This window comes from Moschus berezovskii, chromosome 4 (genome assembly GCF_049115385.1).
Source record: "Moschus berezovskii isolate FMDL1 chromosome 4, NW_MosBer_1.0, whole genome shotgun sequence".
NCBI classification, from domain to species: domain Eukaryota; kingdom Metazoa; phylum Chordata; class Mammalia; order Artiodactyla; family Moschidae; genus Moschus; species Moschus berezovskii.
In genome coordinates this window covers 109,575,817-109,587,618 of record NC_142463.1, presented here as the reverse complement: position 1 = coordinate 109,587,618, position 11,802 = coordinate 109,575,817, and the positions used below count along the sequence as shown (strand labels likewise).

At 60.2% G+C, this 11,802-nt stretch overlaps 1 protein-coding gene across 8 annotated transcripts; it reads right to left on the bottom strand.

Moving 5' to 3' along the window:
* Positions 1-70: 70 nt before the first annotated feature.
* On the bottom strand, positions 71-11,538 carry ADAM15 (ADAM metallopeptidase domain 15). 8 transcript variants are annotated; one of them, XM_088835838.1, is made up of 23 exons: positions 11,352-11,538; positions 10,057-10,163; positions 9,363-9,439; positions 8,862-8,940; positions 8,611-8,687; positions 8,329-8,521; positions 7,480-7,545; positions 7,329-7,397; positions 7,082-7,251; positions 6,853-6,937; positions 6,268-6,416; positions 6,017-6,191; positions 5,685-5,777; positions 5,266-5,570; positions 4,978-5,179; positions 4,644-4,721; positions 4,109-4,181; positions 3,831-3,969; positions 3,389-3,458; positions 2,687-2,758; positions 2,072-2,262; positions 1,828-1,952; positions 73-1,723 (listed from the first exon to the last, which is right to left on the bottom strand). In XM_088835838.1, exons 1-23 carry the CDS (start codon positions 11,428-11,430, stop codon positions 1,671-1,673), a joined length of 2,727 nt encoding a protein of 908 aa, XP_088691964.1. In that variant the 5' UTR covers positions 11,431-11,538; the 3' UTR covers positions 73-1,670. The 8 variants fall into 8 exon arrangements, with proteins under 8 accessions (XP_088691966.1, XP_088691964.1, XP_088691963.1 ...); XM_088835837.1 differs by having other exon boundaries at positions 75-1,723; positions 2,687-2,761; positions 11,352-11,537; XM_055402533.2 differs by having other exon boundaries at positions 77-1,723; positions 2,191-2,262; positions 11,352-11,536.
* Between the last annotated feature and the right edge of the window lie 264 nt (positions 11,539-11,802).

Genomic DNA, 11,802 nt, shown 5'->3' with positions numbered 1-11,802 from the left:
GCCACGCCCCTGGATAACTTTTCACCAATGGGGTCGCGTCTCCGCCTCTTCATTCAAAGCCAACTCTTGTTAACCGTCTGGGCGCCGCAGCGCTCTCCAGCTTCGGCAAGCTGTTGCTGAGGTTGGGCCCATTTCAAGGAGGCGGCGAGGAGGGACACAGTCCCCTGTCTAGGAGTTGTTTTAGAGAGGTCGTGTCTTTCGTGCTTGTGTTAGTACAGGGTGCTTCCCTGGTGGCTCAGCGGTAAAGAATCCGCCTGCAGTGCGGGAGATGCGGGTTCGATTCCTAGGTTCCTTTGCTAGGAACCTGGCGGGCTACTGTCTATGGGGGTCGCAAAGAGTCGGACTGAGCGACTAAACAAAAACAACAATTAATATAGGGTGTGTGTGTGTGTGTTCAGTTGCTCAGTCGTGTCTGACTCTTTGTGACCCCATGGACTGTAACCCGCCAGGTTCTTCTGTTTTGGGGATTATCTCGGCAAGAATACTGGAGTGGGTTGTCATTTCCTTCTCCAGGGATTGAACCCGCGTCTCTTTCGTCTCCTGCATTGACAAGTGGATTCTTTGCCACTGCACCACCTGGAAAGCCATAATACAGGGTAGAAAGCCTTATTAAATCTTTGGAAGATTTAAATACGGGCCCACGCCTCTCACCCAGAAAGAGGCAAGTGAGGCGCAGTGCGAGGATCTATGAAGTTTATCCAGCCATCTTAGGCGCATTGCTCTTTTTTCTTTGGACGTATAGAGATACAGCGAGAGGAAGGGACAAATCGCCTCCCGGGGACCCCTCACCCCACCCTTTACAGAGCCTCAAGTGGCAAGCTTGATGCTTACATTGGGATTGGCACCTGTCCCTTTCCACCCCACACCTTCGTTCTACGAAGGCCACAGTCTCCAAGACGAAGTAATGAGGTGGTTGCGGGCCGGTACAAAGCACCTTTGTTCCGAAACCCTCAGGTGGGGTGGGGGAGGGGGGAGGCAGGTGTGCGGCCTTGGAATCGTGGGAGCCGCTGCCCCGCCCTGCCCCAGCTCCGGGGCTCTGAGAACACCAGCCAGTTCCATTTTTCCCAGTCACTGGTCAGAGGGTGGGGAAGGCGAGTCCAGCAGCTTGACGGGTTTGTCAACGGCCGCCGCTAAAGGGCCGCGCAGCGTTTGGGGCGAGAACTTGGCGACTGGGGGCGGTAGAGGGCATACAGCGCCCTTTGTGGTACTGGATTATGCAGAAAGACATCACAGGCTAGGCAGAAACAAGCCGCGAGCATCCCAGGGATCCTCTCACCCAGCCTGGGACTCTCGCCCTCCCTATCCTGTCTTCGTCTGAGGCGGCAGCGTCTCCTGGCGGCCAGACCTGGAATCGCAACAGGGGAGACCCTCCTTCCCAAAGCAGACAAACTTAAAGGCGTGCTCCCAAGACCTCACTTTTATTGTAACTCAGCAGACAGGCTGTGCGCACTTCCTTCAGCTCCGTCCAGCTCCCAGACCCTCCCCAACCCCCAGATGCCGCGGCGTGGGCCGGCCCCCAGAGTGCTGTTTGACAGCAAGTGGAGGTACCCGGTTTCTTAAGACTCCTGCTCCACAGCGTCCAGGCTCCGGCTCCTTCAGTCACCGTGGGGGGCTTCAGGGGTCAGGTCTGCCTGTTGGCGTCCTAAGTCCAGGCTGGAGGCAGCAGAACCTCAGGAGAAGTTAGAGGTAGAGCGAGGGCGCTGCTGGGGGCGGCGGCGCAGGCCTGGGATGTGGAAAGCCAAGAAAAAAGGTCAGAGGTGCTGTTTTCCCAGACCCCTCGCCCAATCCACCCATCCTCCGCGCCTATCCTCTCCTCTCCTCTCCTACCTGGAGGGTACCACTGGGGGCGGGATTCCAGCTCCAGGGCCAGGCAGGTCACCAGAAGGGCGCCGGCCGTGAGGGTCAGCAGGCAGTGGCTTTCTTGGGGGTGGGGGCTTGGTGGGCCCCTGTGACTGAGAGAGAGAAGGCCAGTTTGGGAGAGCATATCGTGTCGTTCACCTCTGACACACTGATGCTGGGGAGCACCAGCTTGAGAGGTGGCACCATAGGTCACCTGTGTCTCCAAACGAACCTGTCACCATTAAAGATGCCACTGGGGTATGTGGCCTCAGGCACAGAGGACATCTTGCCACCAGCACCACAGCCCTGGGTGGGGGGAGAGGCTGTGCCCTTCTCTCCCCCCACGGTTACCTTTGGGCGCCTCACCACCGGGTCAGCGGGCAGAGGGCGGGTGGGGGGATTGGGTCGGTCTGCCAGCTCAGCCTGAACAGAGAGAGGGGCAGTGACTATGAGAGCACAGCCAGGGCCAGTGGACATGCGATGGGTCTCCCCAGGGGTTCAGGTCAACATGCAGAGTCAGCCAGGGGGCAGGAGAGAACTGGGACAAGTGCATGGGGCTTGAGTGCATGCCAGGAGAGGCCTCAGGGGAGAAAGGTGAGGGTCACTGTGGGGGGGGCGCGGTTGTCCCTGGCCAACTGCAGTCCCGCCACTGACCACTAGATGGTGGTAGAAACCAAGGCAGGAGGCTCACCCTTTGCTGCTTCTGGGGCTCAGAGTGTCTGAAGGCTGAGGGCACCCCGGTCCCCTAATGACGAGTGCTACTGGCAGGGAACAGGGATGAGAGCTGCGGTTGGGCACCAAGCCTCCCACCTGCCCTGGGCCAGGGCCGGGCCTGGCCCAGATTTACCTGGAGTCTCTTGGGCACAGGGTCAGGAGGCAGCGGCCTGGAAGGAGGGGCCGGGAAGCCAAGAGCACTAGCCTGCTGAGAGAGCAGGAGGAGCAGACAGGCAGGGGACGGGGGAGGGAGCAGAGAGACAGACGTGGGCAGAGAGGTGTTAGTGTTCAGGGATGGGCAGCCAGGGCCTCAGGGGCAGTGGGGGCTGTGCGTGCATGCGGTTATTCAGTTGCATGCAGAGGGCGTGACGAGTGGTGGGGTAGACATGCAGACCACCTCCACACACGCGCTCCTGTCATCAGATCCAGGGGGCTCAGGGCAGAGGCACTCACCAGCCCTTCTACACTTGGTGACCAGGGCCTCATCAGGTCCTGGCACACTGAAGACCACTCTGAGCACCCCCGCCTGCCCGCCCGGGGCACCTCTGCTGGGAGCACAGGCAGACCCACCTTTGAAAGCCACTGGCTTGGCCAGCTCACAGAGCTCAGCGCTCCTTCCTCTAGGTCATTGCCCCTCCCCAGTCCAGACTGGACTCTGCTTCTCAGCCTGCAGCCAGGGGAGGTTGGTGGGGGGGGCTGGCCCTGACTCCAGTGACTGACTCATGGGCGATGCAAGTCTTTCTCTGAGTCTAAAGCCTTGGACACCCCCACCCCAGGGCCCAAGCTGGCTTCCTGGCTGAGTCGGGGCCCTCTCTGCTCTGGCGTACAAACTTACCTTGGCACCTGGCATCAGCAGGGCCCTCTGTGGAGGTCCTGGGCGTTCTGGAGGACCAGACTGGGCTGCCCTGAGCATGGAGAAAGGCAGGGAAAGCAAGGGCCCAGCCTCAGACCATTTTGTGCCCATAGGCAGCCCTGGAGTGGGGTTAATCCTTTGTGGCCCCTTGGAGCATAGTTTACGCCAGATCAGAGGTGAGGAGGGGAAGCTGATCAGCCTGAGGGAGGCCCCACTTTTCCAGCCCTGGGGCTCCTGGAGAGGAATGGTCCTAGCACCGCAGCTGCCCCTCCTGGGTCTACACGAGGTGAAGAGTTAGGGGGCACAAGTAGGGAAGGGGGTGTGTGGGGTGTGGTCTGGGAACTGCCCAGGGGTGGGGGCAGGGCTCCAGAGCTGTTGTCCTTAACAGAGAGGCTGAGAGAGTTGGTAACAGGGAGGCTGGTACCTGTATTGGCAGCTGGGTCCTTTGAGCTGGCAGAGTCGCTGGCGCAGGCGGGCACGATGCCAGTAGCTGGCACCAAGAAGCACTAGGACCAGCACCAACAGGAGGCTGAGGGGCAGCCCTGTAGTCAGGGAGCTGGTTGCTGTGGGCGAGGCCAGGCGGTCAGTGAAGGCGGAAGGGTCAGGGGTCACAGGGAGTCCAGGAACCAGCAGGGAAGGGATCAGGAAGAGAGGGGCGATGGAGGACACCCCCTCAGCCACCCTGCCCCCGCCCTGTGCTACCTCTGAGGTGGGTGGCGCAGTCTGGGGGTGCCCAGCCCTCCTCACAGTGGCAGCGCCTGTTGCTGTCGCAGACCTAGGACGCATAGGTTGGGCAGTGAGGAGCGGGGCCCTCTGGGGCTGTGTTTCCCGGTCCCAGCTTCTCGGGATCTCAGCTGTCCATGGCCAGGAGGCGTGCTGAGGATGAGGGGGTGGAAAGTGCCACCGCTCTGGAGAGAGGGACCCTATCGGTGCCAGCGCCAGCGGCAGAGGAGATTAGACTGAACTCACACTGTGAGTGCCTTCTATCTGCCGGCCACCATGCCAGAAGCTAGTGTTGTACTCATCTCACGTGCCCCAGGAAGTGGGTACTGCTATTATGCCCGTTAGTTAGATGAGGCAACTGAGCTCAGAGAGGTTGATACCCTGCCCGGGTCCCACAGTCAAGACATGGCAGAGCAAGGTTTCGAACCCAGGTGTGTGTGTTTGCAAAGCCCTCCGTTATTTTCCTTCCCAGAGGCTCCCTGCTCCTCCTTCATCTCCCCCCATGCCAGCTCACCCCATGCCCGTGGCATCTCCTTCGACATTCCTGTGCTCCCAGGACCTCTACTGGCTGGCACTGCTGCTCAACACACACCTGACCAGTGGGGAGAGAACAGCAAAGATCACCCTCTCACACGCTTTGCTGGCACTGGGAGGCCGAGGCCCACCACACTTTTACAGATGGGGACACCAAGGCTCACAGGACCACCGGACTCTGCGCCATCTGATGTGAGAATCTGAACTCCCCTCAGAGTCTGCACTGTTTGCACTGGTGGCTAATAAGGCCTGGGCACTGCTCACAGCAGTTCAGACGTCCCTCCCCACTGGTCCTGCCCACCGAGGCTGCTCACCAGGCCGGGGCCACAGGCTGTGCCAGGCAGAGTCAAGAGGGGCTGGGTCACGTCGTTGCCCAGGTCCAGATGTACCCAGCTGCAGTTCAACTTCAGCTGGGTCCCATTGGCTTCCAGCATCTCCCAGCGAAGATCCTGGGCTGAGCCCAGCAGAGGCTGGGCCTTCCCGCCCTGGCACTGGAGTTGCCCGCACATGGCATCTCTGGGATGAGGGAGGAGGTGCAGGGTCAGGGTGGTGGAGCCAAGATGCCCACAGACCTAGAGGAGGAGCCAGGTTCCCTCACTCACCGAGGGGCACAGGACACATAACTGCCATCAGGGTTGCGCCCACAGCTCCCAAAGGCGTCCCCTCTAGTATTGGCAGTAAGGAGGCAGAGCGGTGCGGCGGGCTTGGCCCCAGGCCCCCAGAGAGCCTGGCACTGCTGGGCATAGGAGGCACAACGTCCTTGCATGCACACAGCCTGTCCTCCAGCACATGGCTCACCATCCCCCATGCTGATATCCGGGGGGCACTGGGAGCTGTCTCCTGGGCAGAACTCGGGCAAGTCACAGTCACCTCTGGTGGGGCGACACTTCCAGCCAGCTGGACGCAGCTGTGGAGGGTGGGTGAATGTCACTGTGGGGAGGGTGCAAATCCAGCCAGGCCCTGGGAGTTAGGATGACCTTTTCCACCCTGGCTCGGGGTGGCCGGTCCAGTCTGTGCCCACCTGGCAATTGTGACAGCAGAGTCCATCAGATGCGCACTGGGCCCCTGGCCTCAGCTGGCAGGTGAAGCAGTCACAGCAGGGATCAGTGCAGTCCTGTAGGGAAGGGCACAGAGGGCCAGGCATCAGAGCGGGCTGGGCCTGGGACCCTTCTCCAACCGCCTCCTGGGGCCTGAACCCTAGGCATTTGCATGGCAGATGAGAGCTAGAGCCCAACAGTCTGCCTGCTGTCCTCACAGACAGGTGGGCGGGGAGAGGGGCTCTAGGGGCTTGGAGACAGCCGATGAGCCAGGGTGAGGGCACAGAGGTGCAGGGGCTCTGGGGGAGGGGCTTACATCTGGGAAGCCACAGTCACACTGCTCGCCGGGCTCCACCAACATATTTCCACAGACACTGGCCATAGAAGGCAGACCAGACAGCCGTTCAAAGAGGCAGCTGCCCATTCCACCCAGGAGGGCATTTTCCAGGGCCTGTCGGCTGCAGTTGCTGAAGTTCAGGCCTGGCAGGAAGCTGGGGACGACAGCGAGGAGGCTGGGGCTGCGGACCTGCCCCTGCCCCCATCCCTCCCCATCCTGCAGTTGCTTACTCTGTGGAGGCCTCCATGATGCAGCTCTTGGCTGGGGCTGGACCCGGACAGGGGCAGCTGTTCCCAGGGGAGTCATGGCCCAGGCCCAGGCTGTGTCCCAGCTCATGGGCTATTGAGGAGGCGACTCCCAGGATGCTCGTGGAGTGGTCCTGTCATTGGGAGGGGATAGCCCAGGTCGAGCACCAGCCTGATTGCTCCTGTTCTCTCTTCATCTGACCTCTTGGGCCCTGAGCAGGTCCTGCCTCCCTCCTCAAATGCTTCTAAACCAGGAGGGGAGCCCAGGCCTGGGTGGTAGGAAACCTGGGCTCAAGCTCAGCTCTGTTCCCATATCTCACTGTATGGCCTTGGGAGAGCACCACTGTCCTTTGGGCCTCAGCTGTCCCCCCTTCCCCCAAGAAATGGGCAGAGCTTCTAGATGAAGACACGATGAGCTGGCCACAGGCGAGGGGCACCTTTCATGCACCCCTGCCCTCTATACCCTCAGCTTGGGGTTGGTAACTTTGCTGGGGGTTTCAGTGAATATACTGGTACCACAGCTGGCAGGACCTGGATGGGGAATGGGGAGGAGGTGTAGACATAGCTCACCATGTTCACACCTCCTGAAAACTCAGGAGAACAGATGGAGTTCTGAATGGCCATGCCCACCGTGGGCCCAGAGAATGAAGTGGCACTGTGGGATTGAGAGGTCAAAGGTTAGGGCTCCAAGTAAAAGTGGCCAGAGCTTCAGGCCCTCAGGGAGGGAGTTGGGGTGTGAAACTGGCCAGGCCAAGGCAGAGCCAGACCCTGCTGGCTGATCCTGGGGGGGAGGCCTTACGTCACCAGCTGGGCACTGTCGTGGGGCAACCGAGGCAGCAGGTTTGTCCGGCGCCAGTGGAGGAAGCTGTCTAGTGTGAGGCCTGGGTGCTGGCTTATCTCTATCAGGTTGTGCTGGGTCCAGGCCTCCAGGCCCACTAATGCCACCCGCACATTCATAGGCCTGAAGAACTGAAAGAGAACTGGGACTCAGGAGAGTGGTTCCCAAGGTTGGGGGCCATAAGGATGCTGCCAGGCCTGACACTCACTGTGTCCAGGAGGAGGGCCACTTCCAGGGTGCGGTTCAGTAGGCTCTGGAAGTCCCGGTGCCTCTGGACCTGCGGGTCAAGAAAGGTGACCAGGAAAGGTAGCGCGGCTGGCAGAGGTCAGGGGAGGGCAGCCGGGGGCCGGCCAGCTCACCTCGGCATGGTCAGCCACAATCACCAGCTCAACAATCTTGGTCTCTGTCACCACGTCCCGCCTCCACTGTGGACGAGAGGAAGGAGCATCGGGCACACCCACCAGTCACCACCCGCAGCCACGCCCGCCTGGTCAGGCTGTGTCCACACCCACCCGGTGTGGTCAAAGTGGAGAGTGAAGAGTCCATTTTACAGAGAGCCACCGAGAGCCTGGGAGGCCAGGGACTTGCCCAAGTGGACTAAGAATAGTTATGAAGCTGGGAGTAGAGCCCTGCTTTTCTGGCTTCAAACTCGGTGCTTTTTCCAAATTGGGGAAAAAAAAAATAGCTGACACCATCAAATACTTAACATATGCCAGACAGATTGGAGTTCTAAGCATTTACATACATAAATATATGTATGCAGACTCATTTAATTTTCACAGTAATCCTATAAGGTAAGTAGTTCCATTATCCCCATTGAATAAATTGGGTTCTTACTGCTTGATGATCAGTAACTATATATTTGCTATATCCAAGTGAGAGCTCTCTGCATTTGGTACATAAGACAGATGAAGGGTTTGAGTCAAGTGCCTGCATCCAAATCCTGGAAATACCATGTGTTAGTTGAATGGCCTTGACCAAGTCACTTAACCTCTTAGAGCCAGTTTTCTCACTAAAACAGAGCTATGGATGGCACCTATCCCCCAGGGCTGCTGGGGTGAGTGAAGGAGTTAATGTTTACAAAATGCCTGGTACTGGAAATTGCTCCATGGGCGGGAGCTGTCGTTACTATGAGCCAATAGTTCTGAGGGCCAGGGGGCCAGCCCCGGGAACAACAGAAGCCCAGCCCTCCTGCCTTTCCTCCTCACCCGGTGAGTGTGACGCTGTCCCAGGGGGTACTCTGGTAGAGCTTGAGTGAGCACAGATGTAGGCCAGTGCAGGGCACAAGTGTGGCGTGGCAGGAGGAGGTCTTGGATCCGGGAGATAACTGGGGGACCCTGAAGGTCCCCGGGCCCCAGCTCCACGGAGTAGCTTCTCTCTGGAGAAAGGATCACTAAGCCCCTACGCAAAGATGCAGGAAGTCAGAAAGCTTGCTGGCTCATGCCTCGTTCACCCTCCCTCTCCACCTTCATGGAACTGACCCCTTGTACCTGAGCCCGGAGCAGGTGCAGAGAGAGACCCAGGAGCGGGCGTGGCCACGCACTCTCCCCTGGTAGCAGCAGCCCTCCTACAGCAGAGAAACATGAGCGCCGACCTGAAGGCCAGGCCAGATCTGAGCCAGGAGGCTAGCTTGTTGGGGAGGATATGCAGTGTCCTCCCATCCTCTAGGGATGGCACCTCCCAGTTGCCCCTTCCCTTATCCCCTCGGGCCAGAAACCGGGCACAAGATGGCCTGACTCACCAGAGTATGTCCCTCACTGACCACCCGGGTGCCATCAGGCTGGTACCACACCAGGGTTGGGCGGCCTGAGACCAGCTCCCTGCGGAATGAAGATAAAGGAGGGCAGGGTCAGCTGCCTCTTAGGATGGTGGAGTGACAGCTTGAGGCCTGGAGGTGGGAGACAGGCAGCTGGGGGCCAGGCAATCCCCCCCGACCTTCCTGCTTCCCCTCGAGTAGCAGAGTATGGTGGTTGGGCCCTAGACTGGCTACAAACCCAGGCCATCTGGGTTCCAATCTAGTTTTTAGCACCCACCAGCTGTGTGACCTTGGGGGAGTTATTTAACCTCTCCGTGCCTTGACTTCTTCATCTCTGAGGCCAATAATAATACAAATAGTATCTACTTTGTAGAGGTTGTTAGGAGGATTTAGTGAGTTCAGGCTCTTAGTACCTAAATGCCACATCGCAGATGCTATATGAGTTGTTAGCCGTGTTATTAGTACTGTTACTGCAATCATTATTACCTATTCTGCAGCAGCTCCAGGATATGACTGTCACCATCCAATTCCAGTTTGATCCGCAAAGCCTCAGGCAGACTGGTCTGTGGGCACCAAAAGGCATGTCACCTCCTTGGCCCTGTCTGTAACTCCTATCTTCTTTAACTAGAAAACCTCAGGCCCTTAGGAGAGCACCGACGATTAGATCATTGGTGGGGGTATCCCGAGGGAGGGGCCAGGAAGCCCTGCCTGGCCTGGGGCATTGTTCTGGGGGGTTGTGTGGGGAGGTCAAGGAAGGTATCTGAGCCGCCCCTTCTCGGCTTCCTGCCCAGAGAGGAAGCATCATGGAGGGCCCAGTGCAGGCCCCAGCCCTTCCTCTGACTCAGCTTTAGAATTGGGAGGGGAGGGTATCTGGTGGGGCCCGACCCTCTCCATGTCCCCCCCACTGAAAGAACTGACAACAGGAGACCAAGAGAGCAAGTTTGGCCTGGGTGGGGATGGACGACTTGGGCAGGGCTGAGGCAGACAGATGCGTGTAGACGGGAGAGGGAGATAAGTGAAGCCAGGTGCTGGGGTGTGCAGGCAGAGGCAGCAGACCTGGGATGGCCATGCTGCTGTGAAGTTCACTCACCCGCTCTCAGCCTGTCTGCCTGGAGACACCTGATTACTCAGGGTGGTGGGGGGTGCAAATGTATTTCTTTGAGGGGAGAGAGAGGCTAACCTGAAGCACCTCTGCTGGGCTGAGCGTGAGGCTGTCCTGAAGGATCTGGGGCTCCAGAGGTCCATTCTGGGCCCTCTCTGGCCTTGCCTGCGTCTCCTCAGTGACACCTGCAGGGTTCCCAGGACACCCCAAAAGAGTGCTGAGAGAATCAGCGCCAGGGCTGGAGGTGGCTGCTGCCCTCTGACCCACCTGGCTCCCAAACCATCAAGGTTCTTTTCTGATTGAAAGACTCCTACACTGCATTCTGGGACTTAAAGGAGACTACTAGAGGGTGGGGGCTTCTCTCCAGTTTTTCCCTTTCATCCCACCAACCCATCCACAAGTCCCCAGAGAAAGAAGTTCAGCTTGCCCAGCCTGTTGTCCTTCCCTGTCCCCCTCAGACCAATCCCGGGTTCCCACAGGGACCCTCCCCCTGTTCCCACTCCCTCCCGACCCCCTCCTCCCCGGGAACGCCCCCTCTCAGGACTGGGCGAAGCCTTGTGGCCCAGTGCCCACTCACCCTCCCTTTCCTCACATCAGAGATGCCGGGAACGCCCATTTCTGGGTGAGCATTGCAAACACCCCCCTCCCTAAATACCCCTCATGCCCAGTTAAGCACACCCTCTCCCCACAGCCTCTGCTTCCTCCTGGAGGCCACCCCCCGCAAATGGCCCTCTCTCCTCCGGACACTCCACCCCCGCCTGCCCTCTCGGCCCCCAGCCCAAGACAGCAGCGGGAAGTGAAAGTTCCAAGGAGGAGTTGGTGTCCCAGCCTCTTTCCTGGCCAATTCTCCCATTCCTGGCTCCTCCCGGGCCCCCTCCCGCTCAGCGAGCTTTCTGGTGGGATCAGCACCAGGGTGAGGGGTGCCGGCGTCTCAGGCCTGGGATGAGGGGCCGGGAAGTATCCTCTTCGCCAAACCCTAGGAGCCGTGCCTACTCGGCGCCCTGGCACCGGGTGGAACGATCAGCTAGGCCCCAGAGGAGCGAAGACGTCAGTCCCGGGGAGCAGAGCCCCACTATCGCAATCCCCAGGGGTTGCTGGGCCAGGCCCCGCGGTGTCCGGTCCCGGAGCCTGAAAGTGTCCGCGGGGACCCTGCAGAGGATAACCGGCCCGGGGGCGCCAGCATCCCTCCACCGTCCCTCCCCACTCCATCGCCCCGTCGCCGGGTCCTCGGCCCAGAACATCAGACGAGGGCAGGCTGTACTCTGGATGGGTTCTCTCGAGGTCTCCGGCCGACCCCAGGACCCCAGGGCCTCCCGACTTCCCCGCGCGTCCTACCAGGGCGACCCCCGGCCCACTTCTGGCCAAGCACTCACCTATATCTGGGAGCGGCCGGGAGGGCAATGGGCTGCCCGCGCCCAGGAGCCCCAGGGCCCAGAGCAGCGCCAGGCGCATGGCAGCGCCGCCCGGGGCCGGGCGAGGGCAGCAGGTGCTGGGCCGGGCGCCGAGGAGCCGCGGCTGCCGGGTCTGCTTCTCGCACCTCGCAGCCAGGCGCAGCCACAGGCCCCTCCCAGGCTCCGCCCACCCGGCCCAGAGCCAGGCCCCGCCCCGAGGCCCCGCCCCTGGAAGGGCTCCGCCCCCACAGTGCGCCGGGTCCCACAGAAGTGTGGATCCAGCCCTTGACTGCGACTGCCGCACTGCTCACCCTGCTCTGCACGGCCACTTCAGGCTGCTGCGCAGGATGGGAGCCGAAGCCCGGTCCGACCGGCTTGGGAGTAGCTCCTCCACCCGGCCCTGGGTCAGGACGCCTTCGTAGCAGCTTCACTG